The sequence below is a fragment of the Geotrypetes seraphini genome, chromosome 6 (assembly GCF_902459505.1).
Source record: "Geotrypetes seraphini chromosome 6, aGeoSer1.1, whole genome shotgun sequence".
Classification (NCBI taxonomy): Eukaryota; Metazoa; Chordata; class Amphibia; order Gymnophiona; family Dermophiidae; genus Geotrypetes; species Geotrypetes seraphini.
The window spans coordinates 180844549-180868421 of NC_047089.1; the positions used below are offsets into that span (position 1 = coordinate 180844549).

At 47.5% G+C, this 23873-nt stretch overlaps 1 protein-coding gene across 3 annotated transcripts in view; it reads left to right on the forward strand.

The window, feature by feature from the left end:
• ARID5A (AT-rich interaction domain 5A) overlaps positions 1-18626 on the forward strand; it is a 49875-nt gene extending 31249 nt beyond the window's left edge. For all 3 annotated transcript variants that reach the window (XM_033949599.1, XM_033949601.1, XM_033949600.1), the window contains 3 exons: positions 10153-10250; positions 11099-11252; positions 17096-18626. In XM_033949599.1, the coding sequence (XP_033805490.1) occupies positions 10153-10250; positions 11099-11252; positions 17096-18523 (1680 nt within the window). In that variant the 3' untranslated portion in view covers positions 18524-18626. The remainder of the gene's footprint in view (positions 1-10152; positions 10251-11098; positions 11253-17095) is intronic.
• Positions 18627-23873: the final 5247 nt, after the last annotated feature.

Consider the following 23873-nt stretch of genomic DNA (forward strand, 5'->3'; position numbering starts at 1 on the left):
GCAATAGTCTTGCTCTTTATGGCCTCAATTCGCCTCCTTCCTCTCACCAAGCATGGCCCAGTCTGAAATATCCTGAGCCAACTCCCCCATCCCGAGTTCTATAGCTTTGATCTCCATTCTTCACCTGTCAGCTGGCATACCTCCTTGCACTGCTGTGGTCACATCGCCCTTGCCATGACCTGAAGCAGCATCAGCAGTAACAGCAAAGAACCGCAGGACCTCATTGAGCTTCTGTGAGCACACTGAAAGGAAATGGCTTAGTACTTAATTCTCAGGGGGTGTTCACAGGGGAAGGGCATGGGTAGGGCTCCGACAGGCTGACGTTTCCACACTTAGAACTAGATTCAGTAAATAGCACCCAAATTTGGGTACCCAAAAATTATGCGTTGAGCACTGTTCTATAAACTGTGATCCAAGTTAAGAACAGTACATAGCGCCAAGATCTGCGCCTAATTTTAGGCGCAACAATTTACACTAGCTGAAACCTGGTGTAAATCTCTGCCCATATATTAGGCATGGATCCCCTTGAATTCTATACTAGTGTACGTATCTTAAGCAAACACCCCTGGCCCACCCATGCATATCTTTATAGAATAGCAACTATCAAGATACACTCATAAATCCAAATTGTTATTAATTAGTACAAATAATTGATTTCTTTGCATCTAGTTATTACAAATTATCTCATTATGCAAATAAATTTTGCATACAAATTTGAGCACCATATTTGGAATTATCCCAGGACAAGCAGGCATGATATTCTCACATGTGGGTGACGTCATCTACGGAGCCCCAGCGCGGACAGCTTTTCAAGCAAACTTGATTGAAGTTTCAAGTTTGCTATGCTGCACCACGCATTTGCATGCCTTCTTGCCCACTAGAGGGCGCATCCCCACCTCGTGGTCCTCAGTTCAGTTTTTTCCGCGGAGCCAGAAGCCCTGTGGAATTTGTGCTCTTCTAATTTGCCTTCTGACACCGCGGCTGAGTGGTTTTTTCTCGGTCGCTGTGCTTAATTTGTGTTTTTATTTTGTTCGTGTGTCTTTTTTCGTAAAATAAAAATAAATAAATAATAACCTTTTTCGTTCGGCTATGGGGGCTCCCGGTAGCCGCGGCCGCGGGACCTCGTTCGTTCCCAGCCGGTTTTTGGGCCCATGTCCCGTCCCTTGACGGGTTTTAAAAAGTGCACCCGGTGCGATCGGCTGCTTTCCATCACCGATCCCCACCGGTGGTGCTTACTTTGTCTGGGTCCTGAGCACCCGACCGACTCCTGCACTCGGTGCTCTACTTTTCAGCCGAGAGCTCTCCGCCGCCGTCGCGCTCGGATGGCGGAGCTCTTCGCTGTCGACCCCGCGGCGGGGAAGGCCTCGACGTCGGCCTCGGCTTCGGCCTTGACCTCGGCCTCGACTCCCTCGACCTCGCCCCGACAGCCTGCTTCGTCGAGGCCGGCGTCCTCGACCCCGAAGTCGACGGTGGGTAAGTCCTCACTTCCTTCTTCTCTTCCAGCCTCGAAGAAGCCATCCTCGGGCTCATCGACGGGGGCGGGTGGGCCGTCCTCGGCCCCGCCCCGAGCGTCGAAGTCGGGTGCCCCGCGGGAATACTCGAGACCGAGGTCGCCCTCGAGGGAGCACCCGCCGGCCCAGGATCTGCCGACTATGATGGGGGTTCCCGTCTTTCAAGACTTGCTCCGTGCGCTCATTGCCTCGGAACTGTCCGGTGCCCTCGCGCACCTCCAGCCGTCTTCGGCCTCGTCAGCCCCGGCTTCGGCGGCCTCGGTACCCTCGACTTCGGCCTCCGGGGTGGTTTCGGCCTCAACCCCGACCTTGCCCTCGACCTCGGTTGACCAGCCTGAGCGGAGCGTGCGGCCTCGGGACAAGGTGCGGAGGGTTCGGAGGATCTCTTCCTCTTCTTCCTCGTCGAGGTCCTCCCGGGGCTCCTCCCTCGGGTCGGCCTCGGGCGAAGCATCGGCCGAGGAAGCCCAAACGTCAACGGGGCTCTCCTCGACGCCGCGGTTGCTCCTCGCTGACCGAGGCTGAGACCCTGCGGGTCTCCGAGCTCTGCCTCGATAATCCGAGGCTTTTCCATTCCTCTGAGGTGGAGTTTTCGAGGGACTCTTCGCCGAGACGGAAGGGGCGTGCCTCGGTGCCTCATATCCCGGGGACTTCCCGCAGGGGTTCCTCGGGGCATGGGCGGTCCCCGACCCCGTCGAGGTCGCTGGGTGCGGCTTCTTGGGGTTCGGGGTCTGGCACCGGTAAGGAGCCTCGTTACTCCCGTGAGGCTTCCCCTTCTTTTTTGGCGATGCGGGCTTCTCGATCTCCCTCTCCGCCTTTGAAGCCCTCCTCCTTTTCCAGATTTGTGCTTGAGCTGGGGAGGGCTTTGGACCTTGACCTTATGTCAGGCTCTCAATACACGAAGGAATTTTTGGAGGAGCAGGATTTGCCCTCTCCACCAAGGGAGACTCCTCATCTGCCTATCAACAGGGTTCTACATCAGACCTTCCTGAGAAACTTGGACTCCCCTCTTACAGTCACAGCGGTTCCATCAAAGATGGAGTCGAAGTACCGTACGGTCCCTTGCAAAGGCTTCGACAAAGCACAGCTGTCCCACCAGTCGTTGCTGGTGGAGTCGGTGTTGAAGAAGTCTCAGCCTTCTAGGGTCTCTGCTGCGGTCCCCCCTGGGCGGGAGGGACAGACCCTGGACAAGTTTGGTCGTCGCCTCTATTCCAACTCCATGATGGCTGCCAGGGTCCTTAATTATGCATTCACCTTCTCATCCTATTTAAGGCAGATGGTGAAGGCGTTGCCCAGGTATTATGGGGTCATGCCGGATTCCCACAAGGGGGATTTTGGTACCTTTATGGCCAATTTGTCTCAGCTGCGTCTCTACCTTTTTCACGCAGTTTACGATGCGTTTGAGTTGGCCTCTCGTGTATCAGCCTTTGCGGTGGCGATGCGCCGTCTCGCATGGCTTCGTACCCTGGATATGGACCCGAACTTGCAAGAACGTCTGGCCAATCTTCCATGTGTGGGCTCCGAGTTGTTCGATGAGTCCTTGGAGGCGGCGACCAAACGCTTGTCTGAACATGAGCGCTCTATCGCCTCATTGGTCCGTCCTAAACCCCGGGCCCCGCCGCAGAAGCCGTTTAGACCTCCTCCGCGGCGATACCCGCAGAAGTCGACGCCGGCTTTCTCGAGGCCTCCGCCCCGGCGTCTCCCTCAGCAGGGCAGAGAGTCCCAACCAAAGCCTCAGGCGCAAGGGGCGTCTAAACCGGCTCCGTCTTTTTGACGTGATGCGCGGTTGGGGGCGGGCCCCCTCCGCACTGTCAAAGGACCCCCTTCCTATCGGGGGCCGATTGCAGGCCTTTCTTCCAGCCTGGGCCGAGATCACGTCGGACGCTTGGGTGCTCCGGATCATCTCCGAGGGTTACTCGCTAAACTTCTTAGCCATGCCGCCAGAACATCCGCCGGGGGCTTCTCCTGGCTGTCGAGACCTGCTTCCTCTTCTCCTGTCGGAAGCCAGGTCCTTGTTGAGCCTTCGGGCGGTGGAGCCCGTGTCCCCGAACCAAAGGGGACGGGGTTTTTACTCCCGTTACTTTTTGGTCCCGAAGAAGACAGGGGACTTACGCCCCATTCTGGACCTCCGGAGGCTCAACAAGTTCCTTGTCCGGGAGAAGTTCCGTATGTTATCCCTTCCAGTCCTGTACCCTCTGTTAGAATCGGGGGACTGGATGTGCTCCCTGGACCTGAAGGAAGCATATACTCATGTTCCGGTGCATCCTGCCTTCCGCAAGTTCCTCAGGTTCCAGGTGGGGGAGTTGCACCTCCAGTATCGGGTCCTCCCCTTTGGACTGGCTTCGTCCTCTCGAGTCTTCACGAAGTGTATGGTGGTGGTCGCGGCAGCCCTGAGATCTCGGGGGCTGCAGGTGTTTCCCTACCTGGACGATTGGCTGATCAAGGCGTCCTCCAAGGAAGGGGTTATTTCAGCGACCCGACAGACTATCATCTTCCTTCAACGTCTGGGGTTCGAAGTGAACTTCCCCAAGTCTCAGTTGTGCCCGACTCAATCCCTTCAGTTTATCGGGGCCGTGCTGGACACGGTTCAGCTCCGTTCGTTCCTCCCCCCGCCACGGTTGGAGGTCCTGCTTCGATTGAGTCGCCAGGTTTCGTTGCTGCCCTCAGTTTCGGCGCAGCGCATGATGGTTCTGCTCGGCCACATGGCGTCGACGGTCCATGTCACTCCGTTCGCCCGTTTGCACCTGAGGCTTCCTCAGTGGACCTTGGCCTCCCAGTGGCGTCAGGATCCGGGACCCAGTCTCCTCCCCTATAACTGTGACTCCTTCCTTGAGACGCTCGCTCCGTTGGTGGACCAACTCTTCCAATCTTTCCGGGGGTTTGCTCTTTCTCGTTCCTCCGCATCGCAAGGTCCTGACCACGGACTCTTCGGAGTACACGTGGGGAGCTCATCTGGATGGTCTGCGGACTCAAGGTCTATGGTTAGCAGAGGACCGGAGTTGTCACATCAATGTTTTAGAACTTCGTGCCATTTTTCTGGCTGCTCGAGCGTTCTGCCACCTGCTGCACGATCAGGTAGTCTTTGTGCAGACGGACAACCAGGTGGCCATGTATTATGTGAACAAACATTCAGGGAGAGAAGAATTGTCTGGCCGACAAACTCAGTCGTCTTCTCCAGCCGCACGAGTGGTCGCTAAACTCCCGAGTTCTGCGCGAGGTCTTCGACCACTGGGGGACTCCTCAGGTGGATCTGTTTGCCTCCCCGGAGACTCGCAAACTGCCCCTCTATTGTTCTCGGATGTACTCCCCGGACCGTCTCGAGGCCGACGCCTTTCTTCTCGACTGGGGAGGGAGGTTCCTTTATGCGTTTCCTCCTTTCCCTCTGATCTTGAGGACGTTGGTTCATCTCAAGGTGTCCAGAGCCACTATGATTCTCATTGCGCCTCGTTGGCCTCGTCAGCACTGGTTCTCCCTGCTCCTTCAACTCAGTGTCAGGGAGCCTCTGCTTCTTTCTGTCTTTCCCTCTCTGCTGTCTCAGAGTTGGGGTTCGCTGTTGCATCCCAATCTTCAGTCTTTACATCTGACGGCTTGGTTCCTTTCCCCGTGACTTCACAGGTTTCTCAGTCTGTGAGGGAGGTTCTGGAAGCCTCGCGCAAGGTCTCGACTAAGCTTTGTTATTCTCAGAAGTGGACCAGATTTTCTTCCTGGTGTTCCTCGAATCATCTGGATCCGAGTTCGGTTCCGGTGTCTTCAGTTCTGGAATATTTGTTGCATTTGTCCAAGTCTGGGCTGAAGACGACTTCCATTAGGGTGCATCTCAGTGCGATTGCTGCTTTCCATTGGCATATCGAGGGTCGATCTCTCTCTCTTCATCCTCTGGTGATTCGTTTCATGAGGGGTCTAGTGAATGTTAATCCTCCTTTGAAACCTCCTCCTGTAGTTTGGGATCTTAATGTGGTTTTGGCTCAACTGATGAAGCCTCCCTTCGAGCCTATTGACAAATCTCATCTTAAGTTTCTCACTTGGAAGGTGATCTTTTTGCTTGTGCTCACGTCCGCTCGTCGGATTAGCGAGCTGCAGGCTTTGGTTGCGGACCTGCCCTTTACTGTGTTCCATCATGACAAGGTGGTTCTTCGCACCCATCCTAAATTTTTACCTAAGGTTGTGTCTGATTTCCACCTCAATCAGTCCATTGTTCTTCTGGTGTTTTTTCCGAAGCCCCACTCTCATCCTGGGGAGGCGGCGCTTCACACGCTTGACTGTAAGAGAGCGTTGGCCTTTTATCTTCAACGCACCAAGTCTCATCGGAAGGTTCCTCATTTGTTTTTGTCCTTTGATCCTAATCGGTTGGGACGTCCTGTTTCCAAGCGCACCTTGTCCAACTGGTTGGCTGCTTGTATTTCTTTTTGCTACGCTCAGGCTGGTCTCGCGCTTCATGGTCGGGTCACGGGACATAAGGTCCGAGCGATGGCAGCTTCTGTGGCGTTCCTCCGGTCTACTCCAGTGGAGGATATCTGCAAGGCTGCCACTTGGTCTTCGGTTCATACTTTCACCTCCCACTACTGCCTGGATACGTTATCCAGGAGTGACGGCCGGTTTGGCCAGTCAGTTTTGCGTAATCTGTTTTCCTAAATTGCCATCCTCCCACCTGCCCTTTTTTGGTTGGCTTGGAGGTCACCCACATGTGAGAATATCATGCCTGCTTGTCCTGGGATAAAGCACAGTTACTTACCGTAACAGGTGTTATCCAGGGACAGCAGGCATATATTCTCACAACCCGCCCTCCTCCCCGGGGATGGCTTCTTTGCTGGCTATGGAACTGAGGACCACGAGGTGGGGATGCGCCCTCTAGTGGGCAAGAAGGCATGCACATGCGTGGTGCAGCATAGCAAACTTGAAACTTCAATCAAGTTTGCTTGAAAAGCTGTCCGCGCTGGGGCTCCGTAGATGACGTCACCCACATGTGAGAATATATGCCTGCTGTCCCTGGATAACACCTGTTACGGTAAGTAACTGCGCTTTTGGGGTTTAGTATACAGAATACTATGAATTACACATGTATATGTTATATGTAGGCATTAACATTTACATTAGTTTTGGAACGGTGGTTATCTGCCATGGGGCCTAATAGTGCTTTAATTCCAGCAATTTAAAGGCCTGGTGTTTTAATGAGGAGCCCGCTGATGGTTTTGAAAGCAGAAGGAAAATGCAGTGCTGTGTAGTATGCATTCTACCTGTCATTTTGGAATTTGTGGGAATTTATGCCAAAACCCAGCCGGGTTGGGTCACTTCCACAAAAAAGAGGCTTGATATTATCTCCTAGTTGTCTTTCTCCTCTTGGCCACTTCTACTCTTCTGGCATGTATACAGTATACGCATGGAGGTTTCTTCCTGTTTTCCTTCTTGTCAGTGTTGACATTTACATCAGTGATAGACTTGTTGTAAATGTTAACATGTAGACACCAACTAGTATTCTGTAAAATGCAATTGTGTGCACCAGTGCTAATATAGAGTAGGCATACTATCCGTTTAATTTTGACACCTAGTAGGCAGTAGTGAGGAAGATTGGTGCTTAGGGCAGTGGTGCCCGGCATCGCCACGTTGTGTGCCTCCCGCTCTTCCCCACCGCTTGAGCGCTTCACGCGTGCCTCTTGAAATGTTCGCTGCTGTGAGCAGCATCTTCCACTTGCTGCTCGCGCTGGCCTTGGCTCCCTTTTGATCCCACGACCAGGAAGTGATGTCAGGAGGGAGCCAAGTCCATCACAAACAGCAAAAGGAGGATGCTGTTCACACTAGCAAACATTTCAAGAGGTATGCGGGGAGGGGGAGGGGGGAAGAAGAGGTACCGGTGCCTCCCGCAAAGACAGTGCCTGGGGCATTCTGTCTCCCCACCCCCCTTTACTGTGCCACTGCTAATAGGTGCCTAATAGGTGTTGTCCTATTATAGAATTGACTTTCAATTGGTTATTCAGGAAACTTGAGGTAAAGGCAAACTAATACTGGGATTTGATTTTAATGTGACAATCCCCAGTGCTACACAGCTCTAAAGGGGGCTGGGAGAAGGGAGGAGAGAAGATGAGATGGGAGTGAAGCCTTTTCTATAGGGCTTTGGTTTAGTACAGGGCTGCCCAAGTCCAGTCCTTGAGATCTACTGGCAGGCCAGGTTTTCAGGATATCCACAATGAACATGCATAAGAGAGATTTGCATATCAAGAAGGCAGTGCAGGCAAATCTCTCTCATGCATATTCATTGTGGATATCCTGAAAACCTGGCCTGCCAGTAGATCTCGAGGACTGGACTTGGGCAGCCCTGGTTTAGTAGATATATGGCATATACTGGGCCTTGGATCCTGACAGTAGAAATTATACTCTGCACTGCAGGGTTCATATTCCTGACTCGATTTCTTTGTTAGAGAATATGGTCACACTCAACAGGCATCAGGATAGAAGATATCATGTGGTTTGACCATGCCTGAGTGTGATTAGAATTGCAACGGAGATATACACATTAGAGAATGACACGGTGGCGTGTTACCCGCGACTAGCCGTGTTTAGCTGCGGGTAGCCCGCCGAAACGGGGAAGAAAAAATAGTGGCCTCTGCGGGACGGGGACAAAGCCATTCACCGCCCCGTGGAGCGGTGAATGGACTTGTCCCCGCAGTGAGGCAATCAAGGATTGCGCGGTCCCCGCCATTTCCCTCCCTCCTCCTTACCGCCGGTTGAATTTCTGCCGGTCCGCTTGAAAAAAAAAAAGCCTCCTTCCTTTTCCCCTGCTCTTACCGCCATGCTCATGCTGCAGCTACTAAAGCCAACAGGAAGTCTTTCCGACGTCAATTCTGACGTCGGAGAGGATGTTCTGGGCCAGCCAATCGCTGCCTGGCTGGCCCAGAACGTCCTCTCCGACTTCAGAATTGAGTCGGAAAGATTTCCTGTCGGCTTTAGTAGCTGCAGCATGAGTATGGCGGTAAGAGCAGGGGAAAAGGAAGGAGGTTTTTTTTTGTTTTTTTTTAGTAGCAGGGAGGCAGGCTGGCTTCGGCTAGGGAGGGAGAAAGGTAGGCAGGCAGGATTCGGGGGTGGGGATGGGACAAAGTGTAGAAGGCAGTGAGAGGGACATAGGAAGGAGGCACTAGAGGCACTAAAGACATGGGAAGGAGGCACTGGGGGCACCAAAGACAGGAAGGGGCACTAAGGACATGGGAAGGAGGCACTGGGGCACTAAAGACATGGGGAGGAGGCACTGGGGGCACTAAAGACAGGAAGGGGCACTAAGGACATGGGAAGGATGCACTGGGGGCACTAAAGACATGGGAAGGAGGCACCGGGGGCATTAAGGACATAGGAAGGAAAGAGGGAGGGAATAGAAAGGGACAATTCTTGGGCCTGAGTGCAGAAAGAAAGAAAGGATACACAGACAGAAGGAAACGCAACCAGAGACTCATGAAATCAATCACCAGACAACAAAGGTAGGAAAAATGATTTTTTATTTTCAATTTAGTGATCAAAATGTGTCAGTTTTGAGAAGTTATATCTGCTGTCTATATTTTGCACAATATTTGTCTATTTTTCTATAGTTACTGAGGTGACCGAGCTTGCGGAGATGGGGCGGAAACAGGATTTTAAAATTTTAGTCCTACTAGTTTGCCGGTCCACAAAATAATTCTTTTATTTCTGCCAGTTCACAGGTGTAAAAAGGTTGAAAAACACTGATGTAGAGTATGCCGGGTTTCTTTTTCGCCCAGCCGCACGCGTTCAAAAAGCCGCGCTTGCGTAGCTGCTCGAGTTGATCAATCTTCTCCTCTCTTACAACTTCCTGTTTCCGGTTGCATCAGAGGAGAATATTGAACAAATGAGCACCCGCACGTGCGGCTGGGCGAAAAAGAAAGCCGGCATACTCTACATCTAAGGTGAGATGGAGGGAGGGAGATGGTGGAACACTGCAATCGGTCGGGTGTCTGCTGTTTTTGTATCAGAGGCACTGAAACAGATTCTCAGTGCAGTTAGTAGTAGTAGTGGTGGCAGGATTCTCTTCTGTCTTCATGGTGTTTCGCAGTACTGAGGCTTATATGGATGCTGCGGGGACGGTGACGGGGCGGTGAATGGGATGGCAGTGGCGGCGACGGGGCGGTGAAAGGGATGGCGGTGACGGTGCGGTGAAGGGAACGGCGGTGACGGGACGGTGCAGAGGATGGTGGGCCGGGGCCGGTGCAGTGACGGGGACATGTTTTTTCCCCGTGTCATTCTCTAATACACATGTAAGCAGAGGCTTTTCTGAAATTGCTAATTTCGTGTATATAGTCTTTACATGCGCACGTGATACCAGCCATTCTAAAATGATCTCCATAACCTCCTTACCTCACCCATGAACCACTTTCTCAGATTCTCATAAAATTGCATTCCTTATAGTTGGCCTCACTGTGTTAACTCTCACTTGCCCTCACTCATTATATCATATGCGATGTCTGTATTTCATGTCTTAGATGATAATTTTCAAAACACAGGGACACCTGATGGCATAGTCCAAACAATATTTAGTATTTTCTATAAATGTAAAGTAAAAGAAACATTCTTTGGATTCAGTGCCCTATAAAAGGCTTTCCTTGGGCACAAGAGCAATGACTACAGTCTGAGTCTCTTTTCCCTGCAGGTCACTGGGAGGCGTCTGTGGAAGAACGTTTATGATAAGCTGGGAGGAAGTCCAGGGAGCACCAGTGCCGCAACCTGTACTCGACGCCACTATGAGAGGTAATGTTCCCTATGCTAGCTATCCATCCTAGACTATATCCCATGTAATCCATCTATCATAGAGGCTAGAGTCCACTATGATTCATTTTTCCCAGGCAGCATCCTGCATGGTCCATCCATGCTGTGTAGTGACCTGTAAAATCCAGCTATTTCAGACAGCATCCTACTTGATCTGTTTTCTGTCACTCGTCCCTTACTAGAGGCTCCATCTGCTCTATCCACTCCTATTCTAGGTGTCATCCTGCCCATTTGTTCTCATCATGGGTGTCATCCTGCCCTGTCTTCAGTTAGGAGCTATGCTATGCTGTCCATCACCCATCATAAATACCATACCAAGCTATCCATCCGAGCACAGGCTCATCCTACTCTGTCCATCCCTATTCAGGCATCATCCTGCCATCCATCCACCATTCTATGTACCATCCCACTGAATCTGTTCTCCTATCACAAGTGTGTCATTCAGTCACATGCACATGTTATCACAGATCATGATCTCATATTTCCGAAGCCATCCTTGCTTCCATCTACCACAAGAGCTCAGAGATTTTCTGAAACTAGTTTACTAAACAGATTATAGAAGAAATCTCATAAGTTTTGCATCCTGAATTTCTAAAACACAACTTTCATAGGAACTTTATCCAAAATCCCTTTGAGCTTTTCTCACAACAAAAGTATATTGAGCCTCTTCAAAAGCCTTTCAGATAAGCTGTCTGAAGGTACTTTGTAAGGAATTTTTGCAAACTGTCTCCAAGATCTTCCCTAGGGTACAAATCTAATGCAGTTGTTAGCTTTCATCTTTTAGCTCAAGTTAGGCTTTGTTTAATAACAACTGAATTGATCTTTTGCAGGCTGGTCCTTCCATATGTTTGGGACATGAAAGGTGAGAATGGGAAACCTCTTCCTCCCACCAAGCCTCGCAAACAGTACAGACTCTGCAAAGAAAAGGGAGAGGATGCCAGAGAGAAGAATAAGAAAATGAGAAAGGAGAAGAACTATGAGCAGGTGAGAAGAGGTAGATAGACTTAGCCAAGGGTCCAGTAATACGCAAGAGGGGCAGAGGCAACCCATGGATCCATTAGCGCAGGGACAAATGGAGAGGACAGATGTGGTGAGTCACATAGCTAGAGGTCTGGTAAAGAACAAGAGAGTGTAAACATGGTTGCAGCTTTACAGTGTATGTGTGTGTGAGTGTGTACACACAAGCATGACAATGTGACTTGTAATCAATATCCAGAAATACTTTTCACATTATAGGGGGATGAAAACTAAAATAAATTATGAATATCAAGAAAAGGTGGGATAAATAGAGGATCCTTAATTGCTAAAATAAAAGGGAGAAATAGCAGATGCACAATCCACCAACTGGTGGTGGGGTGGCAATCATGAAGTATAATATGAGTAATCTGAAATATCAGAAGTCTCCATGGACATGTAGGTAATTTGTAGCTGTGATAATGGAACTAGCCAGTAGCTGGATCTATTTGGCAGGCTGAAAGTACAGTGATTAAGAGATTGATTTCAAAGCTTTTTGTTACGTTAATCAGGTTATCTATTCTACCTTTACCTAGTTCAAGGTCGGATTACATTACAAGAGGTTGGGTTAGTTACCCAGGAAGTTGCAATGGACAGTTTGACATGGACATTCAATAGGTTTGCTAGTACAGGTAGATCAGTACAGTTAAGATAGTTACAAGTTCAAGTAGGTCATCGTTGGCTCATTGTTAAGTCCCAGGAGTTGCATTAGACAGTTTAGAAATGAGCTTTTATAATTACCATTTCAGTTACTTCAGGGTTGGCTCCCTGTCTTGATACAGAAATGCTTTAAAAAGTTTTCTGAACCTGAGATAGTGGTCACAACATCATAGTATAAGTGGTAGTTGGTTCCAGCATTTTGCTAATTGATGTTAGATGGATAAGGTAATTCGCATGGTAGATTTTATATTGTTGCATGCTGGGAATTTTAAGTGGAAAAGGTTTCTGGTGGAATATCTGTTGGAGGCACCCTGGAATAGGATGGCCAACTCTGTTAGGTAGTCGGGGGCATTTCCTGTCAGGATCTTACAAGCAGTTATGCCTAATTTTAAACTTGATCCTTGTGGTTATGGGCAACCAAAGTAGTTTCATATAGTAGGGCTGTAGGTGTTCTGATTGCCATAGTCCATAAATGAGTCTTACTGCTGCATTTTGAACTAGTTGTAGATGCAATACCAATGTTTTAGAACAGTGTGTCTCAAACTGTGTGCCATGAGAGATTCCAGAATTTTACAAAATTCCCTTTATAAGTATACACTAGAATAGATGACTGTCAATGTTATATTTGTGTGTGTGTGTGTGTAAGGATACAACCAGTCATACAAACATCATTCTCTGACATGATTGATCCTTGAAAACTAATGGCAAGTAATGAATTTTTTTATGCAGTAGTTATCCTAACTTGAGCAACAAAACAATCAAGGCTTTGTTACTGTTTGGATCTTCTTATCTTTGTGAACTTGGATTTTCAGTTCTGACAGAAATTAAATTTAAAAAAAGAGAATGACTGCAGATCGTGAATGATGAAATGCATGTTTGCTTGTCAACTATTGAGTCACGTTTTGAGTTCATTTGCACTCAAAAACAAGCACATCCATCACATTGATTAGCAATTCTATTCTTATTTTAGTTTTATCATTGTTACAATTACCTATACATAGCTTAAATAACTTTTTAAAAATATCTCTCAAACTGAATTTTTTGTTGGTTTTGCAATTTTATAATTTCAATTATAATGTGCCAGGAAAAACATTTGCTCCATTTAGTGTGCCACAAAAAATATTTTCTCTATTTAGTGTGTCGGAGCTAAAGTTTAAGAGACACTGTTTAGAGCAAAGACCTAGTGTTACATTACAGTAGTCTAGTTGAGATAGGATTAGGGATTGCACTGAAATTTTGAAAGCCTGTTTCGAAGTATTTTCTGATGGATCTTACCTTTACCTTTCTTATCATAAGGAAATATTGTTTTATTCATTGTTTTCTTCATGGATAGGTGGTTATCAATTTCTACTCCTAAGATTCGGGATTGTAGTTTTAATGGAAAGTCTGTGTCTACTGTAATCCTTGGAGTGTAGGAATCCTTGAGGAGACACCCCCCCCTCAGGAGGGTGCCAATTGTCAGAAAGTTCACCACCCTTATTTACAGCATAATGCTGAGTGGTTAGGAAGCTTTGGAACCAGGAGAAGACTAGGCTGCTAAATCCAAAATCACTGAAGATCTCAGACATTTTACTACTAGGTCTACTATGAAGTCTACTAGGTCAAATTGAATTATGATTGGGCTATGACCCTTGCTTAGTTGTTTTTTTTGCCGTATTTAACTAGTGCTGCGACCACAATCTCAATACTGTGATTTTTTCTGAATTCCGATTATGAAGGGTGAAGAATATTGCAACATTGTAAGTAACATTCGAGTTGTGCTGTGACATATCCCTCTATCATTTTGATAAATAGGGGGATGTAAGCTACTAGCCGATAATTGGTCACATCAGAGGAGCTGAGTTTTGGGTTCTTGGGAATGGGAGTTAAGATAATTCCTCCTCCTGATTTTGGGAAAAGACCAATTTTTTAGGTGATAGTTGAGCCATTGGGTTATTTTTCCTCTGGTTGTTGGAGTGGCTGCTTTAATCAGGTAAGCTGGGCAGTATGCTTTGGAGTATTGTAGAAGCCATTTTTTTGTCTTTGAATTTAATCCCTTCAAAATCATTCCAAGATCTGTCTGCTGGTATTGCCTTAGGTGGTTTGGGGGGGAGGAGGGGGAGCTGGCCTTGTTTTAAAATAGCTGGTTCTGAGGCTGTTGGAATATAGGGGTTGTTGCCATTTGTGATCTTGTTAGTGTCTCTCAAATTTTCTCGAGCCGGGGCACACTAAAGGTAGTGGCCACAACTCGAGGCACCCGGAAGTGCACAGATGTCGCCATGATAACATTACATTACATTACATTACGGATTTCTATTCCGCCTATACCTTGCAGTTCAAGGCGGATTACAAAAGATTTGACTGGACATTTTCCAGTGAAGATACAAATTTTTTTTTTTTTTTTGACAGAGGAGAGATAGCTGGATAGATTCCTAAGGGGATTTAGGGGTTGGATAGTAAAATGACAGTGCTGAACTGTGTGATATGGACAAAGAGAATATTGTTAGAGTAGGTAAGATTACCATCTAATTTTTGGGTCTGTTTGCTTGGAAGGTGTTTAGGTGGGTTATTTGGGGACGTAATATCTTGAGGTAGGTGAAGAATGGTTAAGATATTTGGATGAATTTTTTGAAAAGCAGGGTTTTGATTTCTTTTCGGAATGTTTTGAAGTCGTCCGATGTTGTCAGCAGATTGGAGATGGTATGGTTGAGTTTTGCAGCTTGTGTTGCCAGAAGGTTGTCAAACAATTTCTTGCGTAGTGTGCCTTTGAGTGGGGGAAAGGTAAAAGGGTTTGGGGTTCTTCTGTGTCTTGAGGTGGAGATCTGGTATAAGCGGTTGTTTAGGTAGGAAGGGGAAGAGCCATGTAACGCATGCATGACATCATCACGTTGACATCCACGCATGCGCATAGGCCCTCCAGACAGGCCCTGAAATGCCAGTAGGGCATGCTAGCAGGGAAGTCTTAACAAATATCAACTGAGTACTGTACCCCCAACCACAGTCCTCCCAAGCTCCACCCTAGACCCACCCAAGCTCTTCCCCAGATCCCGCCCCCTTTACTAATTGTAATGCAATTTTTTCCATTCATTTTTCATATACACAGCAGATATAAATTCTCAAAACTGACACATTTCAATCACTATATTGAAAATAAAATCACTTTCCCTACCTTTGTTGTCTGGTGACTTTATTTTTCTGTGCTTTTAACTATGGACTCTTTTTACGAAGGTGCGCTAGCATTTTTAGCTCACGCAGCGGATTAGCATGCAGGATAGCATGCGCTAGCCGAAAAACTACCGCCTGCTCAAGAGGAGGCGGTAGTGGCTAGTGTGCGCGCTATTCCGCACATTAAGGCCCTAACGTGCCTTCGTAAAAGGAACCCTATGTTTCCAGGGCCTTCTTAGCCATTGACTGCTTTTCTCTTCTCCTTCACTTTCTGCCCTGCATCCATCTTGGCATTAATTTTTCCATTTTTCTGCTTTCTTCTTAAAATCTACTTTTCCATGTCTTACCTTCTCTTCCTCTCTCTCTCCTTCCCTCCCCGTTTCCATGGTCTGACATCCCTCTACTTACCAACCCCCAGTGGTCTGACACATCTCTCCTTCCTTTCCCCTATCTCTCTACTACTACTATTATTTCTATAGCACTACCAGATTCCCCTCCTTCCCTTCCATTCTCTGGTCTGGTGTATCTCCCTTACTTTAGTCATGTATCCTACCCCCCACACCCAGTTTAACATTTTTCTCTCCTTTCCTCCTTTCTGGTCCCCCTTCCAGTCCAACATTTCTCCCTCCTTTCCACCAGTCCAGCATTTCTTTCTCTCTTCCTCCTGCATGCTTCTTCTCCTCTAGTCCTCCTTCCCTTCCTTAACCAACATCTCTCTCTCCCTCCATGAATCCAACTTTTCACTCTCTGCCCTCTCCCCCTTCCCCCAAGTGTGACATTTCTCCTTCCCTCCTTTCTGTCCTCCCCATCCATCTCACCCTCTCCACGAATCCAACCCTTTCTGCCTCCTGCACACTTTTTCTCTCCCCTTGCCTCTTCCCTTGAATGACATCCTTCCTTCCCACTCCCCAACTCATGTTCTCTCCCCATGCACCATTTCTCCGTCTCTCATCACTCTCCCTCTTCCTGTAACAATTTTCCTTCCTTTCCTCCCCTCCCCCCAACCCCACTCACAGCTAATATGCTCTCTCCCCATCTACCATCTCACCCTCCCCTCCAGTGTGTAGCATCTTTTTTTCCCTCTTCTTCTGCCAGGTCCAGCAGAACCTTTTCTCCCTTCCCTTTCCCTGCCCCCTATCCAGCAGCACCTCTTCCTCTCCCCATGTCCAGCAGTACCCCTTCTCCCTTCCATCCTCCCCCTTCCCCCTGTCCAACAGTACCCCTTCTCCCTTCCCTTTCCCTCCTTCCCTGTCCAGCAATACTTCTCCTGTTTCTAGCGGCAGCTCAATGTGTGATTTTAACTTGGCCACAAAGCTGCTGCTAGCATTAATTTAAATACAGTTTCATCAGGCAGTCTTGGGGCCTTTGCTAGGCCGGCCCATCTCTGACGAAAGAGGAAGTTGCATCATTGAAACGGGCTGGCCTAGCAAAGGCCCTGAGGATGCCTGATTAAACCGCATCTAAATTAATGCTAATGGCAGCTGTGTGGCCAAGTTAAAACCACACTGAGCTGCCGCTGCTGATCTGGGGGTGCGGAAAGAAAACGAGGAAAGCGAGTCTCGAGAGATACGTAACGGCAGCAGGAAGATGCTGCCGGTAGACATGCAGCACCGGAACGTGAACCTCTGACCCTACACACAGTTTGCGATACACAGTTCTAGATTTGGCCATCCAAGTTAGTTCCCTAACGCTGAAAATCAGCAGTAGACCCATAACTTTCTCTCTTGTCCTAAAACTACAGTCAGAATTTGAGTAGCTAAATTTGATCAGTTAGCCCCTTCAGTGTTCAGAGGCTTTGATCGAACTAGCTAAATCCTAAACCAACTTAATCCTGTTAAATATTTACCTCCCTGTCTGTAAAGAAATATTTTATACTGCTTTCCTGACTGGCAGTGCACACTCAGGCTATTGTTTCTAGAATGAGATTATTTTTTGTGCAATTTCATTATTTTATATATTTTATATTTAGTTCTCAGGTGCCTTGTATTTTTCTCATTTTTCTTAAACAGATTCCACTGGAGAAAGAAAAGCATGAATCCAATTTAGTAGCCAAAGAGGAGAACCAGGAGAGTAACCAACAGCCAAACATCAAAGATAGGAGCAGGCCTCTCTCCCAGTCTAACTCTCAGGAGCCCAGCAAGGCTTTCTGCATTGCTTCTCCACAGCAACTGGTCTCCAGCCTCTACGCCCATGGCATCATGTCTCCACTTGCCAAAAAGAAGCTGCTGGCACAGGCAAGCAAGGATGGGAACTGTGGGAAACATGGCAGCGCAGGTCTGGGAGACCAGAGCACCCAAGGCAAAGAGGAGCTCCTAGACTCTGGCAGCCCTTCGACAATTTTGCAGGCAAAGAGCCCCAGTGCTGAGGAGTGTCTGAGAAATATCCCTCCATCCCTTCCCTCTAATGTGGGGCTAGGAGTATATTCTGGAAAAGATCCACAAAACGGCACCGACCAGCCTAGTGGGAATCACTCCCCTTCCTCTCCTGTCTTTACTGGCTCTTTCCACGTATACAGAAATGACTTTTATAAGCCCTTTAACTGCAGTCCCCTGCGGGATCCTGAGGGATATGCACCTGCATTTAAGACTTGTACAGATCTCTCAGTCTATCGAGCGCCCAGCAAGGACATGAAATACAATTCTCTAATGAGCCAGCCCAAGGAAACAGATTCTCAGAAGCAAACCACGGAGGGCCACAGCCAGGGCAGTAGACCTATGGGTTCCTGGAGTCTGGATGGTAGCCTGCCCCCTGCATGTTCCTCTAGAAGCAGAGAAAGCTCTCCCTTTCTCACTGTTAAAAGATGCTGGGTCCCACCTATAACACATCTGACGAGGGTTCTTCCCAAACCAAGTCCCCAGTCTTTATCACCATCAACCAGAAAGACCAGTGTAGTGCAGCCTATTTTCCATAAGCCTGCTTGCAGCCCTGCATCACTTCAGAAACGATGCATGGGAGAGATGGAAACTGCTTGCAGGAAAAAAATGAGGACAGCATCTACTTTCCCAAATGAGATGGAGCTCAAAGACAAGTCTGACTCTGGACTTTCCAAACCCACACAGCTACTAGTGAACAGGCCCAAACCACTGCTACCAGGCTCTGCATTGCCTCTTGTATTAACCCCCTCTGTGCTGTCTCAGGACATGTACAAGGAGCGCATGATGCTTAGCTATCCAACATATCTCAGTCACACCACTAGCACCTTGAAGAACCCATCTCCAGAGCTTCCATCCCAGCCTTTCAGGCCCTTTGTCCTTCCACCATTCTCTGGGAACCTGTTGCCTACTGCTGTCCAGCCCCTGGCTACCAGCTTAGTGCCAAACCCCATGGCCTGCGACAGCTCACTACGCCATAGACTGTATCCTATGTCTGCATGGCAGTTGCAGCCAGCATGTATACCTCTACATAGGCCCATCCCCCAGCTGAACACAAGATTGTGATGCAAGGCATGGGAAATACATAGTGAAGAATGTACCAGGAGTGTTGCTAGGGCTACCTAAACTGCTTATTAGACATAGAGCAGAATGTGTGATAATAAAGATAATAGCGATGGACAATCAAAAAAAATATTGTCTTTTTTTTTCTGCTCCAGAATGAATGTTGTGCGTTCCTTCCCGATGGGTCACACATGCATGAACCACTGCACATTTATATGTTATCAGAAAAGAGTGTGCACTTAAGAAATTTATACACTTTTATCAGCATATGACAGTTCATCTCTAGATTATAACAAAACGGATTCTGCATTTTCATAAACTTAAGGGACAGTGTGGTGCAGTGGTTAAAACTACAGGCTCAGCACCCTGAGGTTATGAGTTAAAACCCACGCTGCTCTTTATGACTGGGCAAGTCACTTAATCCCCCCCATTGCCCCAGCTACATTAGATTATGAGCCCACTGGGACAGACAGGGAAACATGTTTGAGCACCTGAATAAACTCATGTGAACCATTCTGAGCTCTCCTGTGACAATGGTATAGAAAAATGAATGAATAAATAAATTTATTTTTTATTATTTTAAATGTAACTGCCTTTTCATGAAGAGATTCACCCACCCAAAGCAGTTTACAATTCATTGAATGGTAATCAGGTACTCAAGTGTTTTTCCTATGTGTCCCAGCAGGCTCACAATCTAACTGGGGCAATAGAGTGTTAAGTGGCTTGCCCAGAGTCACGAGGGGCAGGCTGTAGCAACTCTAACCACTAGGCCATCTCCTTCACTCCACGCTTTGCACAGGTCAAAAGCAAGATAGCAACTGGTGCTGTATATGGGGGCCACGCTGTATAGAGAGTGTAAGAAACACAATCATAGTGAAATCTTTAGTAAAGCAGAGAATGTTTTAATTTTCTTCCTGGCCAGAAAGGGTGTCCAGTTTGCATCGAAAGAATGACAAAGTGGGTTTTATAGTTAGTTCAAACATTTTAGTCCCTCCTGCCTGCTCATTGGATGGAGCAAGGGCAATTCACAACCTATCGGATCCTTTCTTGACTACTTCCTGTCTCTCCGCCCCTAATTACTTTTCCCTTTACTTTTATTCCTCAGACCTCCAATTCTATTTACAATTGTCCATATTTGGGCACTTGCTCCTCCCCTCAAATGGTCACCCCTCATGTTATGCACTCAGGCTAGTTACTTGAACAATATAGCCCTTATGGTTAGTTATGCTGAGCCATCAGATTTCATGTTCTCCCAGGAAAGCCCTCCTCCCTCCTTCTGATTTAGCAAAGGTTATTCACTTCTCCCTCCGTATTCGCGGGGGATGCGGGCAGAACATAGCTGTGAATACCGAAAAACCGCAAATAACTTTTTGCATGTTATTTGCAGATTTTCGGTAAAATAGATCTGAAAAAGATAATAAACCGTGAATAACCCGACCTGCGATTTGGTCCGTACAATGCTGGGAGCAGCGATTTCCTTCAGGAACCACCGGGAGCAGCGATTTCCAATGTGAAACGCCGGGTTCAGTAATGAAAATTAGGGGGCGGAGTCAGCAGCCGAAAAATCACAAATAAGCGAATCCGCAGCTACGGAAACCGCAGGCACAGAGGGAGAAGTGTACACACAATGTTAAACAAATTCCCTCTACTGGAATTCATGGGTTATTACATGGAATTAGGGGGTTTCATTGAATTCATGGGTTATTACAAGTGGAATTAGAAATCCTTTGCATTTATCCCCTGCCTTTTTTGAATTCTCACCATAAAATATGACAAGGGGACAAATTTTTCCCCATCTCTGTGGCATCTCCCTATTCCCGTCCCTCAAGTTCTATCCCTGTCCTAATCCTGCAAGCTCTGTTCTCATCTGCACAGGCCTCAAAAACTTTAAAATCACAAATGTTCGAGGCTTGTGTGGTTAAGGCAGAGCTTTTAGGAATGGGACAGAGACAGGATTATTGAGATACTACGAGGTTGAGGACATTTGTCCCTGTGTCATTCTCTGTCTCCACTAGTTCCACCAGGAGGACATTCTAAGCATCCATCACTCATTCTATGGAGAAACATTTTCTGTTTCTATTAAATTTTCCTCCCTACAGCATATCTTCTGGTTCCATGGCATCTATAAACAGCCAGTTCTGAGTGCTGCCTCTATCGGCTGATCACTGCTGCTGCTGCTTTAGAAGGCCCATAGATATGTCAGATCTCATGGGGGGGGGGTCTGAAAATGAATCAATTTGAATCAATTTGGAAAAGGCATGTTTGTTCATTAATATCTTTCAAGTATTTAAACATCTATATCACATCTCCCCTGTCCCTCCTTTACGGCAGGGATTTTTAACCTTGGGAAATATCCAGCCAGTTAAGTTTATAGGATATCCACAATAAATATGCATGCAGTACCTCCATTATATGCACATTTCTCAAGGCGGACTATAAATAATAAACCAGATTCAGTGGGATTATGTTGGAAACCTGACTAGCTGGGTGTGTCCCAAAGACTGCTCCAGAGTAATGCTTCTCAGCCCTCTCCTGGATGCACAGCTAGCTAGTCAGGTTTTCTGGATTACCACAATGAATTTGCAAGAGAGATCTGTATGTAACAGGTATCCAACATATGAAGATTTATGTCATGCACTTTCATTGTGGTAATCCACAGTGTTATAACGAGGAAATGCTGAAAAGTTCTTAGCCCAACCAATTTTCTAAATTCTGAATGTTATTTGCCACGGTAGCGGAGTGTTATTTTATTTTACAAAGTACCAAGTTGCAGAATCATGCTATATTTTGACATTGTTTCAGATCATTAATTGAACAATGTCAACGAATAGTGTGGAATTTTCAAGTGTGGAACTGAGCCATCATGCAGAAGAAAACGCCAAAGGAAATCCATGATGCAAACATTGAGTGACAAATGCCCATCATATTCCACAGTGAAGTGATGTGCAAGCTTTCAGCGTAGAGATTTCAAGACCAAAGATGCAGCAAAGTCTGGGAGGCCTCAAATGGTGTCAACTCCTGATGTCCATGACCTGATTTTGGCAGATCGGCGAATATCAGCAAAAACAATTGCTGAGACACTACAGATATCCATGGAATGTGTTGAGTGTGGGATGCAGAAAGACTAAAATGGTTGAGGCTCTTCAGCTTGGAAAAGAGAAGCCTGAGGGGAGATATGTTTGAAGTCTACAAAATCCTGAGTGGAGTAGAACGGGTACAAGTGGATTGATATTTTGCTCCGTCAAAAATTACAAAGATTATGAGACGTTGATTTTGCAGCATTTTAAGCAAGCTGGTGCCAACATTTTTGGAATGACTAGTTACTGTTGATGAAGCATGGTTACACCACTATGCTCCTGAGAAAAAACAACAGTCCATGCAATGGTGGCACTCAGGTTCTCCAAGGCCAAGGAAATTCAAGACCCAAAAGTCAGTAGGAAAAGTCATGGCCGCAGTGTTTTGGGATCAGGAAGGTGCTGTAATGACTATCTTCCAAGGGGCCAAAGAGTTAATGCAGAATACTGCTGTAACTTGCTGTGCTGATTAAAGAAGGCATTGGAAGAAGAAAGGAGAGGGAAGCTGCGGAAAGGAGTTCTCTTTTTGCAAGACAATGCACCTGCTCACAAGGCTGGCTAAACAATGGCTGTTTTTATGCAATTGGGGTTTCAGTACATAGACCATTCACCATACTCACCAGGGGTCTAGGACGACTCAGCACAGCCATTTCAGTGCGGCAGTTCAGCACTGCCATTTCAGAAAAGCTGTTTCAGCCAGCCTGGTTCAGCAAAACTGTTTAATAGTGGCTGTTTCATTGTGGCCGGCCACTGTAAGGGCTGAAGCTGCGAGATTTGACAGAGGGGGGAATAGCCCCCTTTGCCCCATTGGTGCTTTCCTTTCCCTTCACCTACCCATGTTCTTCTCCTGTCTCCACATCAGCTGGTGACTTCAAGGTTTGAAAGAGGGAGGGGGGCATAGCTTGCTCCCCCCACTGATGCTTCTTTTCTTTCCCTTCACCAACCCATGGTCTTCTGCCTCCGCATCATCTGGTGACTTCAAGGTTTGAAAGAGGGGGACATAGCCCCCCTTAACCCCCCCCACTGGTGCTTCTTTCCTTTCACCCACCCATGGTCTGCCTCTGACTGCATCATCTGGTGCCTTCAAAGTTTGAAAGGAGGGGGCATTATCACGCATCAATCAGGCACATCATAAGGTTTTCCTTTATAGTGGAACAGAAAGTTTTCCAGAGGGAAGACTTCCAGGATAAAAGGTTGACTTTGGGAGGGCATCTTACTATTAAGAGATGAAACAGCCTGCGCTAAAAGGACTGTGATGAAACAGCTGTGATGACCTGTCCTCTGCCGAAAGGATGCTCTGAAAAGGCTGTGCTGTGCTGTGCTGGCTCTGAACTGGCTGTGCTGAAACGGCCACTCACCAGATCTTGCCCCATCTGATTATTTTCTGTTTCCAAACTTTAAAGAGAGTTTGAAAGGGTGACAATTTTCAAGTGCTTCGGAGGTGATTGTAGCAGCGGCGCAGTATTGCAGTGACCAGACATCAAGAGTATTTTTTTTGGAAGGGTTACAGAAACTTCAGACACGATGTGCCAAGTGTGTTGAATTTCGGGGTGACTATGTGGAATAACTTGTAAGTTTCCTGGCTCCACTTCTTTTCCTTCTTGGTTGGACTGAGAACTTTTCAGCCCCCCCTTTGTACATTGCTACCGTATTTTCCTGCAAATAAGCCCTAGCATGGGAAAGCCCTACCCCAAAAATAAGCTCTAGTCCCCGGAAGCCTAACCCAAATGTCCCTGGATTTGCCGGCAGCAGCGCTTCCGCCCACCCCCGCAGCTGAACCCCTGCTGACCCTCACATCTTTCCATCTCTCCTGCCCGTCCGAACCCTGCTGACCCTCCGACCACGAGACCTACAAAGAGCAGCGTCGGCAGCACTCTAAATAGGCTGCTTCGTGGCCTTCTCCCACTGGAGTATTCCTTCTGCCTCATCACTGATGATGTCATTAATAATGTGGCGCACGGAAGGCCCCAGCAGGAGAAGGCCACGAAGCAGCCTGTTTAGAGTGCTGCTGATGCTGTTCTTTGGAGGGAGGTATGTAGGTCTCGGGGGCGGGGTTCGGATGGGAGGGAGAGATGGGAAGGTCAGCGGGGGACTGCTCAAGGATTCTGCACGAAGGATGGGAGGGATAGAAGCTTTGCAAGGGTTCTGCTGCACGAGGGAGGGATGGAAAGATTCTGCAGATGGAAGGCACAAGGGGATGGGTGAGAGGGGAGGAAAGATGTTGCACATCTTGAGGAGAGAAAGTAAAGAGGAAGAATTGGGGTGAAGGACAGGAAAGG